Genomic DNA, 20874 nt, shown 5'->3' on the forward strand with positions numbered 1-20874 from the left:
GCTGTAGAGCACTGAGGTGGTGATGCCACCCCACCTGTCACCCCCCGTGGTGGTTCCTGGGGTGTCCAGAACTGCAGTGAACTTTGTCAGGATGCCGAGCGGGAGACGCTGCTCTGAGACTAATGAATCCAGAGGCAACAAACATTTAATCAGTTCCTGCGTTCAGAGCTGTCATTCCCCAACCACTGTAGCTGGGGAAGCAGCTATTCAAGCATGTTTTTTGCTTGATTAGCTACAGTGGAGAGCAGAGGTGACATTAGGGGTCCAGTCAACCCCTAATCTCTCCATATAGAGAACCTGTCACCTTTCAATGTTATCACATGGGGGGCTTGTTGGCTTCCTTGTGATAACAATAAACGTAAATGAAAAAAAAAATTAAAAGGAGTTTTAAATATTTTATGATAATTCTATTTTTTTAAACATTTAAAAGCAATCCTGTCTCCCCTCACACGTAAGAAAATGCATATGTGCACATAGGGTACACACAGGTATATAAACAGCAATGTGAGGTATCACTGTGGACGTCAGAGTGAGAGCAATAATTATAGGGCTAATATTCAAAATTAAAAAATTAATTCTAAATTGATAGCCGACAAAGGCTTTTAAATCCTTGCTATGTGCAATTTTGGTTATGGTAGATTTTTTCACAATTTCATGTCCACACACTGTTCCAAGGTTTGACATATTTGTTATGAATATTTTACTTAACTCAATACCATCTTTTATATTATACCAAAAATTGGGTATTCTACTGTGTTTGTGTGCACTAAAATTAATTTTAGTGTATTTTCTTCCTACAAATGTGTTTTATAAACAGCTGCACAAATATCATGCAACATAAAATTATAACTGCAACCTTATTCTACAGGACCTCTGCTTTAAGAAAATATATAATTATTTTGAAAATTTAAGACATTTTCCAGCAAAAAAATGCAGATTTTAATGTGTGTAAAAAATTGGCCTGGACTTTAAGTGGTTAAATATTCAATTGAAATCATTTTGATAACTGTTCAATAAATGTAAAAAATATGTGTTAATTTTGCTAGAAATCTTATGAGCTTATAACTTCCTGTTCTTCCTCACAGTCCCAGTTTGTGGTTCCATGCACACTGTACAAAAAAAACCCACCAATTTCCTTGGCACAAAAATGCTCATGTAGGTGCGTTTAGCATTTTTTCTGCCCAAAAACTCTTCTCAAAAACATGATCCAGAAGGTTTTTTTCTGTCTCTTAGGCTCCATTCACACTAATGCGTTTTTTGATGCATTTTGCAGAAATGCATGGGAATTTTTTAACATGGGTTCCTATGGAACATGTTCACATCAATGCATTTTTGTGCCTCTGCGTTTTTGGAAAGGGTCATGGACTTTTTTTCATGCAAAATGCAGCATTTGCATGTAATAGAATTCAATGGACATCAAAAACGCAAGTACAGCGTTTTTGCAACGTTTTTACAGCGTTTTGCGTTTTTTGCGTTTTTTTTTTTTTACACTGTATACAGTATAAAAACTAAAAAAAAAACAAAAAAAACTGTAAAAAAAAAAAAAAAAACGCAAAAACGTGGCAAAAACGCTGTTCAAAAAGGCGGCAAGCACCGCAAAAAACACTGCAGAAATGCTGAAAAGCAACATGCATAGATGTGAATCAAGCCTAAATGCTGAACTTAAAATATGTCTGTAAACATCCTAGTGTGCATTGACACATTGGATAACATTGAGCTGCTTCTACAGGCAGAAAAAAAATGCAAATCTCCTGCATAGGCAGCGTTTTTTAAGCCCAGTGTGCAAGGACCCTATGAGTTGTCCAACTTGCTGATAACCCGCCTATTTCTGTATTCATTTGGATGGTGTGAGTTCTTCCTTTACTCTCCTTGATCTTTCCTAAATTCCTTGCTGTTTTGCAACTGTTCCATAGCTAACTCTTTAATTCCTTTAGAATTACGAAGTAAAGGCACGGAGCAACCAGGAGCTGAGGGAGAGGAAGGAAGCAGAAAAGGCCAAACTATGGAAGATTCAGGCAGAAGAGAGACAGAGGAGGAAGGAGGAGAAATTCAAAGAGTTGGAAGAGAGAGAAGCCATACTGCAAGACAGCAGAAGGTAGAAAATGTGCTGCCAGCAACTCTTCTGCCTTTACTTTTAGTGTAGATAAGATGTGTCCTTTTTGGATATTTGTCAGACTCAAAAGTGACATAGGCTAGGTAATTTTTGCGAGAAAATACAATATTCCTTTTCTAGGCAGAAAATCTATATGACACTCCAATGACATCACAAATCCATTACTCCCCTCTCCTCCCGTCCTGAATTTGCTAGGCAGAGGGGTGCAGATTGCTCTTTCCAGTTGCCATGTCTCTTCATTGTAACCCATCGAATTACCCATACAGGGTAAAGCTTTTAATGCTTAAAGCGGGGGTCCACCTATCTATTGTTTTTTTTTTTTTTTTTTAGTTCATTCACAAACTTTTCTTCTCAGCATTACATACTCACATATTGTGTGTAATATGTCCACCTGTGTCAGATTTCGTCGGAAAGAATAACTTATATTATTCACTGCAGGCGGTTTCCATCTTCATTGTGGGCATTTGAAGCCCACAAGCATTTATTTCCTGGATGTGGTGAATGCTGTGCTCCCAGCATTCACCGCTCGTTCCCGCACATGCTCAGTGGCATCCTGGGAAGCCTGAGACTAGCTCCCAGGAGTCTAGGAGAGGCTAGAAACACGCCTACTCCCACGGGAGGAGAACCAGGAAGTGCAAAGAAGATTAGAAAAATAAACGGTAATTACGGCGATTTAAATTTTTTTAAAACGGCATGTCAGCATCTAGGCAAGGAAGAGAATACATACAGATATTGTTCAAAATTTGGGTGGAACCCCGCTTTAAGTGTAGAGTACTTTCATTGGTAAGTCAATGGAAGTCATGTGACATGGAGTTTATTTACTAAAGGCAAATATACTGTGCACTTTGCAAGTGCAGTTGCACTCACACATTTGATCCAGAGCTTCGTAAAGCCTGGTACACACTATCATTTTTTTTTTTTTTTTGTTCAATTTGCGGGCTGAATAAAAAAAACTGAAGAGCTTGGGAGGAGCTCACTTTACTAATTAGGTAACTTTATTGTACATAAAGTTTGCAAGTACAAAATAAAAAGAGGAAAGAGCAGACATTGCTCAGGTATTACGATACAGTATAAACAGAATGTCTATTTGGTACACTGTCAACAGGTAGTAAAGGAGCAGCTATATGACAGAAACTCATCTGAAGACATAAAGTACAGGTTACCAACAAAACAATGCATTTATGTATAGTAATCATGAAAGTCAGGAAGTGAACCCTAGCTCCAATCAAGAAAGTCAGGAAGTGAACCCTAGCTCCAATCAAGAAAGTCAGGAAGTGGGCCCTAGCTCCAAATGATAATACCTTAGGTATCAGGTGGTATAGTACGGTCCAAGTTCATCCATGGATCCCGAATCTTATGAAATTTCTTTGGGCAATCCCTGACCTCATGTTATTGTTAATTAACTTAGGCCAAAAGGCCACAGTAGGGGGAGCTGGAGATTTCCAATGCATAGCTATAGATTTCTGGGCATAAAAAACAGAACTAAGTGTAGAAAACGCCCGAAACTTCTGGGGAGAGTGTCGTCATCAATATATCCAAATAGGCATCTTAAGGGATTACATATATTAGGTATTTGAGTAATCGAACTAAAGAAAGCAGTGACCAAAATGCTCTAATAGGCGGGCATTCCCATACCATATGATAAAACGTGCCATCTGAAGAGGGACATCTTGAACAAACAACAGAGGGCAGCCTATTCAAATCGAAGAGGAGACAGAGAGTATAATAGGACTGGTAAAGGAACTTGCTCTGGATAACCTTATCCCTAGAGCAGATAACAGTGGGAACCTGTAGAGGAAGAATTTCCTGCCATACCTTCTCCGTAAGTTCTGAAATATCCAACGCCATTTAGATTTAGTGGGACCAAGTTTTAGAGTGAAGTAGGGAGGAGTAATATGTAAAAGTTGGTTTAGAATGAGAAGGGTCATCCAAAAGGCGTTCTGAAGGGGAGGGCTTAGAGATATATTACGCAGGCCAAATTGAGCCAGGCAGATGTTTTTATGGCATGCCGGTTCTACAGAAGCCGGAGGTTGGGCTGGCTTCTGTTGGGCAGGCTGTCATACGTACGGGCCGAATGTCGGCCGGTTTCTGTTGAAACGGACAATATCGGCCGATATTCAGCTTAAATGAGAAAGCTTCACTTTGGAAAGAATACCCAAGCACATGCAAGAAAAAAAAAAAATAACAGAATTTTTGCTTGCACATGATTGGATGATGGAAGTAAGCAGAGTTTTCCCTCATTTACTAAGCTCTGGAACAAATGCTCTTCCAAAGTGCACAGTCTATTTGCCTTTAGTAAATCAATCCCATTGTGTGTTGTCCATTTTACCTTCATATTTCAATTGGAACACCAAAGTAGAATATATGGTTGACATAAACTGTATGACCAAAAGTTTGTGGACAGTTGACGGTCACACCTACACTATATGGCCAAAAATATGGAGACAACCCTCCAAATTTTTTGTGTTCAAATGTTTCCAGTGCAGGGTACTGTTAAAGCAGACCCCCCGCCTAGCTAATTCCTGAAATAAAAGCCCATTTTACTTACTGAAATTGGTGGTCACATGATATGCCAAGTCCCAAGTCTCCTATCTTCTTCACTGCAGTGGGGGCCAATCCTTCTGGTGTCCATGTGGCTGTCTGGCTACCAGCACCATAAAGACATGGTTTAACCATTTCAGTGAGGAGGAACTCAAGTGCCTGCACAGAGCCCTGACCTCAACGATACTGAACACTTTTGGGATGAAATGTAGCACTGATTGCTAGCTACGTCATCTTGTATAAAATGCTTTTTACGTGAGTGGGCAGAAATTCCCACAGACACACATCACAATTTTGTGGAAAGCCTTCCCAGAAGAGCGGAAGCTGTTATAATAGCAAAGGAAGGGGAGGGGGAAAGCCCATATATTTGCCCATAGTTTTAGAATTGGATGTGAAACAAGCTCATATAGGTGTGATGTTGAGGTATCCACCAATTTTTGGACATATAGTGTTTATGTGTTATTATATACAGTATATAGTTATCAAAGGATTTGTCATTTTGGCCAGCCTTTCAAGCGACTCACACACCTTTACTTATCACAAATCAGTTCGTCACTATTTCAGCTTCCTGGTGCAGCATCTTTCTCATAGGACAAAGGCAATGATGCTAATTATGTGAAAATTATAAACAAGCTGTGCTACCGTCTATTGTGCACCTATACAACTGTGATACAGTGAACCAATTGTAAACCATATGCAATTTATACTGTATACATCAACCTCATAAAAACACAAGTTATGTGCAAAAAACGTGCAACACAACCAAGTAGATGTTTCAAAGTAAATTCTTGCAACAAAAAGACTGCTTGTGCAAATCCACTCCACTCTGAATATCACACCAAAGTCCTTGCACCACTCAGTTCCAGTGACCCTGGTCTCCAGGGCACATAGAGTGCTGAAGAGAACATCAATAAAATTTGACAGAGGATATGGAAATTCAACATTGGCCATTGATTTGTGGACCAGTAATAAAAGCGCAGTGAGTGTGGACCAGTAATTAAAGTGCAGTGAGACCTTCCCAAGTATAAGCTTAGGTGGTCATCGCCATCCGGTGAGTGTAAGCTCAGCAGGGGGCACTAGTGGTGCAAGGACTTTGGTGTGACATTTGGAGTGGAGTGGATTTGCACAAGCACAGTCACTTTGTTGCAAGAAGAAATTACATTTTTGAAGCTTTATATTTCAACTCTCACTTTATTTATAGCACTTTTGGATAATGCACTTTTATAAAGTTTTAGCACCTTTATAGCACGAAGCACTTCAGTTGGTTGTATTGCACTCTTTTGCACTTTACAGTATAAATTGCATATGATTTACAATTGATTCACTTGATCTCAGTTATATAGGTGCACAATTGAGGGTAGCGCAGCACGATTATAATTTTCACACCTTACATGGAGGTATATACCCCATATTAACAGCAGCAGCCACCCATACACATATCCCCTTTTTCCCCTTGTGCAGGTTGCTGCTGATTCACTGAACCATGAGCAGTTTGGGGACAGAGCAGTGACACTGGATGCTGAATTGCTGAACTAGGAAGATGAATTGATAAATCAGAAATTAAGTTTGTCAACTGTGCAATGTGGAAAATGTGTGTAAATCACGACTGTCTGTAAAGAATTATACACAGCCTTTGCCAGGCAAAATAATCTACATGTTTGAACTTCACCCTGTGTATTTGGCTTATATTTTCCAGAGTTTTGCTTTAAAGATCATATTCTATTGTTTAGGCTGTGTACAGAGCAAAGGATCCTACTTGACCTGGAGAGGAGACAGAACCAAGAGGGCTTGGAGGTCCAACAGGCTGAGACCCGCAGGGCAGTGACTGAAGAGAGGAGCAGGAAGAAGGATGAAGATAGGGAGAGGGGGTGGAGAAAAGAGGAGGACAGAATGAAATACTGGAGAGACATCCGGCAGCAGAGAGAGAGCGTAGAGGTGGAGAAGAGCCAGAAGCTCCATGAACAGGACAAGAGACAGAAGGTAAGTTTATAACACAATTACATTACTATACCAGAACATCATTATCACCACCACCAATTCAGAAATGGCCTAACGACCTGACCTCCAGAAGATTTACCCCCCCTTCATGACCAAATGACCAGGCTATTTTTTGTGATACGGCACTGCTTTACTTTAACTGACAATTGCGCCGTTGTGCGACGCTGTGTACAAATAAAATTATTCCTTTTTTTCCCCACAAAAAGAGCTTTCTTTTGATGGTATTTGATTACTTCTGCGGTTTTGTTTTTTTTTTTTTTTTTTGCGCTATAGACAAAAAAAGACTAACAATTTTGAAAAAATATATATATATTTTTTTACTTTCTGCTATAAAACATATCCAATAAAACAATTTGAAAAAAAATCTCTTTTCTTCATAAGATTACCAATATGTATTCTGCTACAAATTTTTGGTATAAAAAATCCCAATAAGCGTATATTGATTGGTTTGCGCAAAAACGATGGCTTCTACAAACTATGGAATTTTTTTATTTTTTAACTAGTAATGGCAGCAATCAGTGACTTTTAGCGGGACTGCGATATTGCTGTGGACATTCTGACACTGACAATTTTTGGGGATTAGTGATACTAATACAGTGATCAGTGCTAAAAAAAAATGCACTGTCACTATACTAATGACACTGGCTGGGAAGAGGTTAACAGGGGCGATTAAAAGGATTAACGTTGTGTCTAGCCAGTGTTTTACCATACTGTGGGAGGTGCTTTCACTAGTGGAAGAAGTGTATTCTAGTCCCTGCTTTGCAGAGACTCAGAATCCATGTCTTCCTTCCTGTCAGAATGGCAATCTACATAAGCAGATTGCCATTTTGTCTCTCTGCCCAATGATCGGTGGGTGCCGCAGTACCTGCCAATCGGCTCCTGCTGTGTGTAATCACAGCGGGAGCGAGCCTACCTGGAGGAGTCGGATCAGGTGTGTATATATTATATAAAATTACAGTGCCTTGGAAAAGTATTCATACCTCTTGAAATTTTCCACATTTTGTTAGGTTACAACCAAAAACGTAAATGTATTTTATAGGATAGACCAACACAAAGAAGCGCATAATTGAAAAGTGGAAGGAAAATGATAAACAGTTTTCAAATTTTTTTACAAATAAATATCTGTGGTGTGGCGTTCATTTGTATTCAGCCCCCCCGAGTCAATACTTTGTAGAACCAACTTTCACTGCAATTACAGCTGCAAGTCTTTTTGGGGATGTCTCTATCAGCTTTGCAGATCTAGAGAGTAAAATATTTGCCCATTCTTCTTTGCAAAATAGCCCAAGCGCTCTCAGATTGGGTGGAGAGCATCTGTGAACAGCAATTTTCAAGTCTTGCCACAGATTCTCAATTGGATTTAGGTCTAGACTTTGACTGGGCCATTCTAACACATGAATATGCTTTGATCCATCTATTCCATTGTAGCTCTGGCTGTATGTTTAGGATCGTTGTCCTGCTGGAAGGTGAACGTCCGCCCCAGTCTCAAGTCTTTTGAAGACTCTAATGCTGTGTACACACGACCGGACTTTTCGACCGAACTGGTCTGCCGTAACGAATCTGTTGGACAATCCGACCGTGTGTGGGCTTCATCGGACCTGCAGCGGACCTTTTCGGTCGAAAATCAGACGGACTTTAGATTTGAAACATGTTTCAAATCTTTCCGAAGGATTCGAGTTCGGTCGAAAAATCTGTTCGTCTGTATGCTAGTCCGACGGACGAAAACAGACGGTAGGCCAGCTATTGGCTACTGGCTATGAACTTCCTCATTTTAGTCCGGTCGTACTTCATCACGTTCAAATCCGTCGGACTTTGGTGTGATCGTGTGTAGACAAGTCCAATTCGACGGAAGCCCGTCGAAGAGTCCGACGGGACTCAGCCCGTCGAAAGTCCGGTCGTGTGTACACGGTATTACAGGTTTTCTTCTAAGATTGCCCTGTATTTGGCTCCATCCATCTTCCCATCTCTGATCAGCTTCCCTGTCCCTGCTGAAGAAAAGCATCCCCACAACATGATGCTGCCACCACCATGTTTCACGGTGGGGATGGTATATTCAGGGGGCTGTGCAGTGTTAAGCCTCATACACACAATAGGACTTTGTACAAACTTTGCCGTGGATTTTTGTACAAAGGGCGTTGACGGTAAACTATTTAAGCATGCATAAGGCAGGACTTTTTCATCCAACTTTCACCAAATCACATGGTTTTTCAGCTCTTTACTGCCACCCTTTGGTCAACTTCTGTATTGTTGTGTGATCTTTTGCATTGGTTCTGAGCATGTTTGTACAGTAGGTGACCGCGATATTGTGTCAATCTCGCCACTGTTTTAGGCGAGATTTGACACCTGCGAGCCCCGTCGTGGGAGCCAGCTCCGAGCTGGCTCGCTCATCGCAAAAGGAAAAATGTGTTTTTTCCCTTTCGCGATGAGTGACAAGCATTGCAAACAGGTGTTTGGTATGAATCATGAGGGGAAACTCCACACCAAATTTTAAATAAAAAAATAAACGGCATGGGTTCCCCTCCAAGAGCATACCAGGCCCTTAGGTCTGGTATGGATTTTAAGGGGAACCCCATACACCAAAAAAAGGCATGGGGGTCATCCCCAAAATCCATACCAGACCCTTATCCGAGCATGCAGCCCGGCTGGTCAGGAAAGGGGGTGGGACGAGCGAGCGCCCCCCCTCCCGAACCGTACCAGGCCGCATGCCCTCAACATGGGGGTGGGCGCTTTGGGGCAGGGGGCGCCCTGTGGCCCCCCCAACCCAAAGCACCTTGTCCCCATGTTGATGAGGGCAAGGGCCTCTTCCCGACAACCCTGGCCATTGGTTGTCGGGGGTCTGCGGGCGGAGGGCTTATCGAAATCCGGGAGCCCCCTTTAATAAGGGGGCCCCCGGATCCCGGCTCCCCACCCTATGTGAATGAGTATGGGGTACAATGTACCCCTACCCATTCACCTGGGGAAAAAAGTGTCAATAAAAAAAACACTAGCCAGGTTTTTAAAGTAATTTATTAGGCAGCTCCGGGGTCTTCTTCCGGTGTCCGGTTCTTCTCCCACTCCTCGACCTCTTCTCCCGCTCTCCAGCCTCTTCTACAGCTCTCTGGTTCTTTTCCCGCTCTCCAGTTCTGCCGGGCTCCTACGCTATCTTCTGCTCTTTTGCCGCTCATTTTCTAGTGGGGGCCCGGTCTTCTCCGTCGTCTTGTTCCCTCTTCTCTTCTTCCGATGTTGACACAACACTCTCTCCCGCTGTAATGCCATGTGCGAGGTGCGCAACGATTTATATAGGCATGGGGCGTGGTCACCGGTTGATGTCACCCGGTGACCCTGCCCCTTATGACTTCACAGTCCCATCATGCCCCAGGACTGTGACGTCATAAGGGGCAGGGTCACCAGGTGAATCACTCGGTAACCACGCCTAATCTTTATTAAAGGGGGCTCCCGGATTCCGATAAGCCCTCCGCCTGCAGACTCCGACAACCAATGGCCAGGGTTGTTGGGTAGAGGCCCTTGTCCTCATCAACATGGGGACAAGGTGTTGTGCGGTGGGGGAGCCACAGGGCGCCCCCTGCCCCAAAGTGCCCACCTCCCATGTTGAGGGCATGCGGCCTGGTACGGTTCGGGGGGGGGGGCGCTTGCTCGTCCCCACCCCCTTTTCTGACCGGCCAGGCTGCGTGCTCGGATAAGGGTCTGGTATGGATTTTGGTGGTAACCCCCACGCCATTTTTTTGGCGTAGGGGGTTCCCCTTAAAATCCATACCAGAACTAAGGGCCTGGTATGCTCTTGGAGGGGAATTCCTTCTCGCGCTCGCTGCAATAAGAAAATGTGTTTTTCCTATTGCAGCCAGCGCGAGATGTACAGTACCCTGTCACCGAGAATGGAAACATTCTCGCGGGCAGGTTCTATAGTTTGTACAAAAGTCCGATGGTTTTGTGTACACATGATCGGACTTTGCTCCATCGGACTTTTGTTGCCAGAAAGTTTGTCCGTTCGCACAGCCAACAAAAGTCCGATGACAACCGAAAAAGTTTGTCCGATGGAGCGTACACACGGTCGGATGTTGCTTTAAAACAGCTAATTTGCATGTTTGTTGTCAAAAAGTCCGATCTTGTGTGATCTAGTTTTCCACCACACATAGTGTTTTGCTTTTAGGCCAAAAAGTTCAATTTGGGTCTCATCTGACCAGAGCACCTTCTTCCACATGTTTGCTGTGTCCCCCACATGGCTTCTCGCAAACTTCAAACTGGACTTCTTATGGCTTTCTTTCAACAATGGCTTTCTTCTTGCTACTCTTCTATAAAGGCCAGATTTGTGGAGTGCCCGACTAATAGTTGTCCTGCGGACAGATTCTCCCACCTGAGCTGTAGATCTCTGCAGCTTCTCCAGAGTACCATGGGCCTCTTGGCCGCTTCTCTGATTAATGCTCTCCTTGCCCGGCCTGTCACTTTAGGTGGACGGCCATGTCTTTGTAGGTTTGCAGTTGTGCCATATTCCATTTTCAGATGATGGATTGTAGGAGTGCTGAAATTAATCGTTGCATCGGCATTCGGGTGTCCCCCGATGCGGCATTGATGCATAAGGACCGGAAAATGGATTGCGGGTGACGTCATCCCGACTTGCCCTGCCCCTCCCGAGAAAGCGCTCGGAGCGTATTTTTAAAATTACTTTTTTTTAATAAATGCCGTGTTACAATGAATGATGTGCCCCACTGTATGTGCTTTTTAAAAAAATATGTCACTTCATACCGAATTTCACAGTAGTACATTACATCCTGCTCATGTGACTCCCGGCCTGGCCCACCTCTCTCCGCTCTCCTCTCACGTCTCCTGAGTCCTGACGTCAGCAGGGAATTCTCAGCCCCACCCGCTGACTATAGCTATCATATCAGAAGAGAGGCGGGCGGGGCTGAGAATTCCCCGCTGACGTCAGGACTCAGGAGACGTGAGAGGAGAGCGGAGAGAGGTGGGCCAGGCCGGGAGTCACATGAGCAGGATGTAATGTACTACTGTGAAATTCGGTATGAAGTGACATATTTTTTTAAAAAGCACATACAGCGGGGCACATAGTTCATTGTAACACAGCATTTATTAAAAGAAAGTAATTTTAACAACAGTAAGTAGAGTACAAATGTGTTTGTACTCTACTTACACCCCACGCTCCGTGCTGACAGGTCCCTGGGCTTTCCTTTGCACATTCCACTGTTAACTCCTAGTGTGCTGGAAGGTGCAAACAGGAATGCCAAGGAACTGTCAGCACCAGTGGTGGCCCATGCATTGTGGGGGGGGGGGGGGCGCGGATTTTAGTGAAGTGATGGCTGCATTTAATGGGCACAAGTGGCTGCGTTTGACGGGCACAGTGAGGCTGCATTTGATGGGGGAGGTTCAGTATTTTTCAGTTTGTTTGCGCTCCCACAAAAATTTTGAGCACCAGCTGCCACTGGTCAGCACAGAGACAGTACAGCAGGGGTGTCCAAACTTTTTTCAAAGAGGGCTAGATTTGATGAAGTGAACATGTGTGAGGGCCGACCATTTTGCCTGAAATTCTTTGAACCATTAAAATTCGATCTAAGTGTGTTCGTTCGAGCACTAATACACTGCCCAACAAGAATTCTCTTGCCTTTGTCGCGCTCATTCTCGATACACAGACGAATGCTCTGCTCTTTAGGGGTACCGTTAATTCTCAGTGCAATTCAAAAAAAAAAAAGTCGGGGACTTCTTTTCCTGCATTTTTGTGGGTAGGGAAGCCCATTGAAATGAATGGGCTGCCCTACACGTAGCACACAGCCACACAGATGTGAACCAAGGGCTTGTTCACATGTCAGGTTGGAGGGGCAGTAAAAGCACATGGTTAGGCTGTTTTTACCACCCCCAACTTCTACCCTTTAGCTGCAGAGGGAGCAGCTGGGGGTGTACACATGCTGTGGCTGCAGCTGGAGGTATACCCAGGGTGAGTGGGGCTGCACTGCAACTATCCCGCAACTGTGCATTGCACGGTTGCGATATAGTGATACTGCATTTACAGGCTTAAAACAGGTGGTGAGGAGGCAACATAATGCCTCTTTACCGCCTGTCAAATGCCTCTGAAAAGCGATCTGTGCATGGATTGATTTTCAGAGGAGCAGCAGTCCTGGCTGCTATCACAAACAAGCCCTACAAAAGCAGTTCTGATGGTACAGGAATGGGGGGGGGCAGATTAAAAATAACACACGCATACATACACACAGACACATGCACATACATACAGACACATGCACACACACACACACAGACATACATACATACATACATGCACACACACAGACATACATAAATACACATGCACACACACAGACACATGCACACACACACATACAGACACATGTGCACACATACACACACACAGACATACATACATACAGACACATGTGCACACATACACACACATACATACATACAGACACATGTGCACACATACACACACACAGACATACATACATACAGACACATGCACACACACACACACATATACATACAGACACATGCATGCACACAGACACATGCACACACACACACACACACATATACATACAGACACATGCATGCACACAGACACATACACACACAGACACATGCACACACATACAGACACATGCACACTAGGGCTGAAACAACTAATCGACAACTAATCGATTATTAATCGATTACTATTTTCATAAATCGATTAATTGGCCAGTAACATAACAGGGTTAAAAAAACTAAAATGAGCCCTTTAGAATACAAAAAGAGCAAATAATCGCTACTGTAACTATGCTTTTTTCAGCCACTGCATATTTGAAAAGGGTCAGGGACTTTTTTTAACATAAAACGGTGCTTTTTTGGTTCAATATACTTTAATGGAGAAGCTGCAGAAAACCATGTAATGCGTTTTTGCAGCAATTTGTGTTTTTGAATCTGCCCAACAACAAACTGTCCAAAAAAAATGCAAAATCATGTGCGCACAAAATCAAAACGCATAGCAAAAAGCACTGCAGAAACACATCAAAAGCAAATTGCATAGGTGTGCACCGAGCCTTATGCTGGCCACATGGATCAATTTTCAGACGGGAATATTCATACGAAAAATCTTTGTACATTCACTGAATGACAGAATTTTTCATTTCATGAAATTTTCACTTGTTTTTAACAGTCGGTTTTTAAAGTGAATGTAACTTCTGAACGAAAACCACATCCACTGTCTGAAAATTCCTTTGACCAAGTAGTTTTCTATTTCCAAATTTTCCCATCACTGTGGTTGAAAATGAACATTGATTTGACCCCACTAACGATTAGAAAATTGAACGAACGTTCTTAAAATGACATTTTTTTTGAAGGAAGATATTGTTTGTTTTTTAAATTAAAAAAATGTGATCTCTGAGTCTGATGATATTTACCAGATTCACCCTTTAATATACTGTTAGAGGATATATACTATCTCTCGACTAATAGTATATACAGTATATCTCTTCTGTCTGTTATTCTCAGAGTGGATTAGATATTTTGCTCCCAAACCATATAGTTGGTTATTTACATTTACCACTGCATAGAGATATTTAAGAATAAATTGCCTTTTTTTTTAAACTTTACATATTAACTAAATTATACACCACACTTTGTTTAAAGGTTATTAAGCGATTAATCGAAATAATAATAGGCCAACTAATCGATTATGAAAATAATCGTTAGTTGCAGCCCTAATGCGCACACACACACACACACACACACACACACACACACACACACACACACACACACACACACACACACACACACACACACACACACACACACACACAGACATATGCACAGACACATGAATAAAGCCCTTTTAAAACAAATCTAGCTTCAATTACAGTACAGTACCTTTCCAACTTCCTCATTCAGCCGGGTACTGCACTGTAGGGGGAAGCAGAGAGCACAGCACACTCCCCTGCACTTTACTTTCACTTTTGAGGCTGAGGGAGCGTCTCACAGTGCCTATGTACAGTGCAGCAGGGGATCGGGCTCATGATCTGACAGCCCTGATTCCGCATCACACTGGCTGAGAAAGGCTGGTTTAGATAACCAGGCGGGCCGTTCAAAACCGGACCGCGGGCCGGACTTTGGACATGCCTGCAGTACAGGGAACTTCACAGGGCGGTTTGTCAGCTGTGGATTGTAATCCCTCCTGAGCTCCCAGCAGCAGTGTGTGTGAATGCCTGTACCCTGTAGTGCACTGGATTAATGCACTTTTTAAGTTATTTTTAATTCAAAGCGGAGTTAAAGTCAATTTTTTGTTTATTAAAAGTCAGCAGCTACAAAAAAAAGTGTATCTTCCGACTTTTAATAAAAAGACACTCATCTGTCCCACAATCCAGCAACGTGGCCACCCAAACCCTCCATTCTCTCCCCCGCCTGTCCACAGCGCTGGCAATACTACTGTGGGCATCCGGCTGTGACAGCTTGCAGCTTCATAGCCGGGAGCGCATGTCTCACTGCGCTGTCCTGCATAGTCGGGCAATCTTTTGGGAACTGTGATGTGTCTCAGAAGACTGCAGGGTGGAAGGGCCGCCTAGGCGGCCCAAGCGGAAGTGGGAGCTGGTTGGTAATCGTGATTCATCGCGGAATCGAATTGAATTGTTGACCAGATAATCGTAATCGAATCGTGAGACCAGTGAAGATGCGCACCCCTGATGGATTGATTGATGTTTAACCACTTGCCGCCCGCCATATAGCAGAATGACGTCGGCAAAGTGGTTTCAATATCCTGACTGGACGTCATATGACGTCCTCAGGATATTGAGCCGCTGCGTGCCCCCGGGGGCGCGCATCGCGGCGATCGTTGTTGTTGGGTGTCAGTCTGACACCCCGCAACACCGATCTAGGTAAAGAGTCTCTGATGGAGACTCTTTACCACGTGATCAGCTGTGTCCAATCACGGCTGATCACGATGTAAATAGGAAGAGCCGGTGATCGGCTTTTCCTCACTCGCGTCTGACAGACGCGAGTAGAGGAGAGCCGATTGGCTGCTCTCCTGACAGGGGGGTCTGTGCTGATTGTTTATCAGCACAGCCCCCCCTCGGATCCTACCCAGGACCACCAGGGAAGCCGCCCAGGACCACCAGGGAAACCAGCCACACTGGACCACTAGGTATGCCCCCTAGACCGCCAGGGAAATACTGATCTGTGCAAAGGCAGCTGCCAATCAGTGCCCACTCCCATGCCTACCACTGCCAGTGCCACCAGGGATGCCCATCAGTGCCGCGTATCAGTGCCACGTATCAGTGCCGCCTATCAGTGCCGCCTATCAGTGCCCAGCAGTGCCACCCATAAGAACCCATCTGTGCAGCCTTTCAGTGCCCATAGGTGTTGCCTAACAGTGCCACCCAGTGCCACCCATAAGTGCCCATCAGTGCCGTCTATCAATGCCCATCAGTGCTGCATATCAGTGCCGCCTACCAGTGCCCATCAGTGCCCCTCGTCAGTGCCCGTCAGTGCCCGCTCATTGGTGCCACCTCATCACTGCCGCCTTATCAGTGCCCGTCAGTGCCGCCTTATCAGTGCCCATCAGTGAAGGAGAAAACTTACTTATTTACAAAATTTTTAAACAAAAACAAAACTTTTATTTTTTTCAGAATTTTCGGTCTTTTTTTATCTGTTTCGCAAAAAATAAAAACTGCAGAGGTGATCAAATACCACCAAAAGTAAGCTCTATTTGTGGGAACAAAATGATAAAAATTTAGTTTGGGTACAGTGATGTATGACCGTGCAATTGTCATTCAAACTGCGACAGCGCTGAAAGCTGAAAATTGGTCTGGGCAGGAAGGTGTCTAAGTGCCCTGTATTGAAGTGGTTAAAGCTTGGGATATTTTTTTATAATCTAAACCTGCTTTTAACCTCTTCACAACTTTATCCCTGACCTGTCTGGTGTGTTCTTTGGCCTTCATGGTTTGTTCACTAAGGTTTTCTAACAAACCTCTGAGGGCTTCACAGAACAGCTGCATTTATACTGAGATGAAATTACACACAGGCAGACTATTTATTATTTAGGTGACTTCTAAAAGCAATTGGTTTTACTAGATTTTAGTTAGGGGTATTGGAGTAAAGGGGGCTGAATACAAATGCACACCACACTTTTCACATATTTATTTGTAAAAAAATTTTAAAACCATTTATCGTTTTCCTTCCACTTCACAATTATGTGCCACTTTATGCTGGTCTATCACATAAAATCCCAATAAAATACATTCACATTTTTGGTTGTAACATGACAAAACGTGGAAAATTTAAATACACACACACACACAGTGGATATAAAAAGTCTACACACCCCTGTTAAAACGTCAGGTTTCTGTGATGTAAAAAAATGGGACAACGATAAAGCATTTCAGAACTTTTTTTCACTTTAAGACCCCTTTCACACTGAGGCAGTTTTCAGGTGTTTTAGCGCTAAAAATAGCACCTGTAAAGTGCCTGAAAACTGCCTCTCAAGCCACCCCAGTGTCAAACCCGAGTGCTTTAACACTGGGGCGGTGCGCTTGCAGGACGGGAAAAAAAAGTCCTGCAAGCAGCATCTTTGGGGCGGTTTGTGGGAGCGGTGCATACACCGCCCCCACACCGCCCTTGCCCATTGGAATGAATGGGCACCGCTTCCAAAGCGCCGCATAAAGGGCGCTTTTAATCCCTTTTTAATCCCTTCTTGGGGGTTAAAAACACCCCACTACAGCCCAAAAAGCAGCGCTGCTATAACAGCAGGAAAGCACCGATAAAACGAGTGGCGCTTTACCGCTAACGCCGGCACCGCCCCAGTGTGAAAGTAGCCTAAATGTGACCTATTAACTGTACAACTCAATTGAAAAACAAACAAATCTTTTTAATCAGGAAGTAAAAATTAAAAAATAAAATAAAATAAAATAATGTGGTTGCATAAGTGTGCGCACCCTCTTATAATTAGTGATGTAGCCGTGTTCAGAATTAAGCAATCCCATTCAAACTCATGTTAAATAGGCGTCAAATGCAGCCAACTGTGCCCCATCATATGCAGCCAACTGTGCCCCATCATATACAGCCAACTGTGCCCCATCAATTGCAGCCTTTGTGCCCATAATATGCAGCCACTGTGCCCGCCTGCCGTCTGCCCGGCACTTACCCCATCATGATGGCGTGTCAGGCAGCTGGTCAGGCGGCGAGCTATGGGACGGTAGAGCAGCGATGGATGCTGTGTACTCCGACTCCTCCGTGTGTGCCTTCTTCCTGTATTCTTTGGCGCCAACGGGATCACCTCTGCCTTCAGCCAATCAGATGCCCGGTATTACATCCGGGCCTCCTGATTGGCTGAGAGGTGGTTCTGTGTTAGCAAAGCAAATATTAATTTTCTTTGCTAAACACACCTGGGTGCACTGTGAGCGCAATGGTTTGCGCTTGCAGTGCACCTTTTTTGAAACCTATTAGAGCCTCTGGCTCTAATCAGGTGCTTCAAAAACACCTCCCGTCGCTGTAATTCAGGCGCCCGAAAAGGGGCCGGACGCCTGAATAGGGGGTGGCTACAGCGGCCGTGGATAGATTCATGCACAGAGGGGGCGGCTGGAGAGAGGGGGCAGCGCCCGAGCGCCCCAAAAATCAATGACTCAAAGAACTTAATATGACAGAAGGAACTGTATGAAGAGGAACACTTTATTTAATATTTTTCTTTCTATACACATTACTTCTTTGAGGTTTTACTGCATGTTTTGCCTTTGGATGATTCATTATAGGGGTAGCGCTGCACTTTTTTATTGAACACTTTTTTTCTGTAGGTGTGGGAACACATAGCAGGTGCTAGCAGCAGCATCACCCATAGATTATACCAGTGGCAGCACATATGTTTTTTACTAACATTTATTTCACTTTGTTCATTGTTGCCCCTTGTATCAGTCCTGGTAGCGCCATCTTCTGTTCTATTAAACACATAATACAGATACAGGGATTTGTTTTTCCAGGAAATTATGGGTAACCAGATGGCGAGACAGCAAGAGGCAGATCTCCAAGAGTGGCATCGGCACCAGCAGCTGCAGTCAGGAGCCAAGCGCAGAATTTCCAGCAAGCTGGAGCAGTTCTATCGGCAGGCAGAGCAGGAGTCTCAGAAGAACAGAGACTTGCAGTACTACTTGAAGGACCACAATCTCCAGATGGTGCGCTCAGCTATGGTTCTCTGAACATCCTCGAAAAGAATGTGCATTATGTTTACCACACATTTTACAATCTGATTCTACAGTCTGCTTTAAGTATGCCAACAACTATGTAGTACAAGCGACCTGCTTGATTGGATAGAAGTTGTTTGGGTAGTTTAGGTAGGTCCTCATTACATATGTTTTGTATACCTAGGTTGTATTGTGGAGTTTAAGGGTAAATACATATCAAATTAGTGAAAATGAAAGGACAAAATATGAGCATGTTGGCTCCAGAGCCATTACTATGTGTAACAAGGCCCTTAGAGAAGAATCATTAAAATAGATCTTAACCCAGTTTGTTCTTTATTCTTCACACTGCATTTGGTCTAATATTTATCCAACATATGCAGAAGGTAAAAAATATCAATTATTTTGCTGTTATTCATTAAAGTATATTTACACCGATCAGCCATAACATTATTGCCAGTGACAGATTAAGTGAATAACATTGATTATCTCATTACAATGGCATCTGAAAGTCCATGGGATATATTAGACAGCAAGTGAAGTTGATGTGTTGAAAGCAGAAAAAAAATGAGTAAGCATAAGGATTTGAGTGACTTTGACAAGGACCAAATTGTAATGGCTGGATGACTGTGGTAGAGCAACTCCAGAACTGCAGCTCTTTGGGATGTTCCTAGTCTGCAATGGTCAGGACCTACTAAAAGTGGTCCAAGGAAGGAAAACCGGTGACAGGATTATGGGTGTCCAAAGCTCATTGATGCAAGTGGAAAGTGAAGGCTGGCCCATGTAGTCTGATTTAATAGACCTACTGTAGCTCAAATTGCTGAAAAAGGTAACGCTGGTTCTGATAGAAAGGTGTCCGAACACAGTGCAATGCAGTTTGTTGTGTATGGGGCTGCGTAGCTGCAGACCAGTCAGGGTGCCCATGCTGACCCATGTCTTCGGCCAAAAGCACCTACATTGTGCGTGCGAGCATCAGAACTGGACCCAGGAGCAATAAAAGAAGGTGGACTGATCTGATGAATTTGAGGAACACGACAACAAGTTTAAGGTGTTGACTTCAAATTCTCCAGTTTTCAATCCAATCTTGCATTTTTGGGATGTGCTGGAAAACAAGTCCAATCCTTGGAGGCCCCACCTCGCAACTTACAGGACTTAAAGGATCTGCTACTGTCAGTTTGGTGCCAAATACCACAGTATACTTTAACCACTTAAGGACCAGCCTCGTTTTGGATTTTAGGTGTTTACATGTTTAAAAACAGGTTTTTTTGCTAGAAAATTACTTAGAAAAAAAAAACATATATAATGTTTGTGGGTTCTAACACCCTAGAGAATAAAATGGCGGTCATTGCAATACTTTTTTTTGCACCGTATTTGCGCAGCGGTCTTATAAGCGCACTTTTTTTGGAAAAAAAAAATCACTTTTTTGAATAAAAAAAAAATACAACAGTAAAGTTAGCCCAATTTTTTTTATATTGTGAAATATAATGTTACACTAAGTAAATTGATACCCAACATGTCACGCTTCAAAATTGCGCCCGCTCGTGGAATGGCGTCAAACTTTTACCCTCAAAAATCTCCATAGGCGACGTTTAAAAAATTCTACAGGTTGCATGTTTTGCGTTACAGTGGAGGTCTAGGGCTAGAATTATTGCTCTCGCTCTACCAGTCGCGGCGATACCTCACATGTGTGGTTTGACCACCGTTTTCTTATGCGGGCGCTACTCACGTATGCGTTCCTTCTGCACATGAGCTCATTGGGACGGCGGGGGTTTTTTTTTTTTTAATTATTATTTATTTTACATCATTTCATTTTTTTTTTTTTTTTAAACAGTGTAAAAATATTGTGTCACTTTTATTCCTATTACAAGGGATGTAAACATCCCTTGTAATAGAAAAAAGCATGACAGGACCTCTTAAATATGAGATCTAGGGTCAAAAAGACCTCAGATCTCATATTTACACGAAAATGCAATAAAAATAAAAATAAAAAATGTCAGTCATTTAAAAAAATGACATTGAAAAAAATATGCCTTTAAGAGGCGTGGGCAGAAGTGACATTTT

At 43.2% G+C, this 20874-nt stretch overlaps 1 protein-coding gene across 1 annotated transcript in view; it reads left to right on the forward strand.

Moving 5' to 3' along the window:
- LOC141132891 (uncharacterized) overlaps positions 1 to 20148 on the forward strand; it is a 45192-nt gene extending 25044 nt beyond the window's left edge. Inside the window, exons 10-12 of the mRNA XM_073621843.1 lie at positions 1935 to 2095; positions 6385 to 6634; positions 18616 to 20148. Coding sequence (XP_073477944.1) covers positions 1935 to 2095; positions 6385 to 6634; positions 18616 to 18831 — 627 coding nt within the window. The 3' untranslated portion in view covers positions 18832 to 20148. The remainder of the gene's footprint in view (positions 1 to 1934; positions 2096 to 6384; positions 6635 to 18615) is intronic.
- The last annotated feature ends 726 nt before the right edge of the window (positions 20149 to 20874 follow it).

Source organism: Aquarana catesbeiana, linkage group LG03 (genome assembly GCF_042186555.1).
Source record: "Aquarana catesbeiana isolate 2022-GZ linkage group LG03, ASM4218655v1, whole genome shotgun sequence".
Classification (NCBI taxonomy): Eukaryota; Metazoa; Chordata; class Amphibia; order Anura; family Ranidae; genus Aquarana; species Aquarana catesbeiana.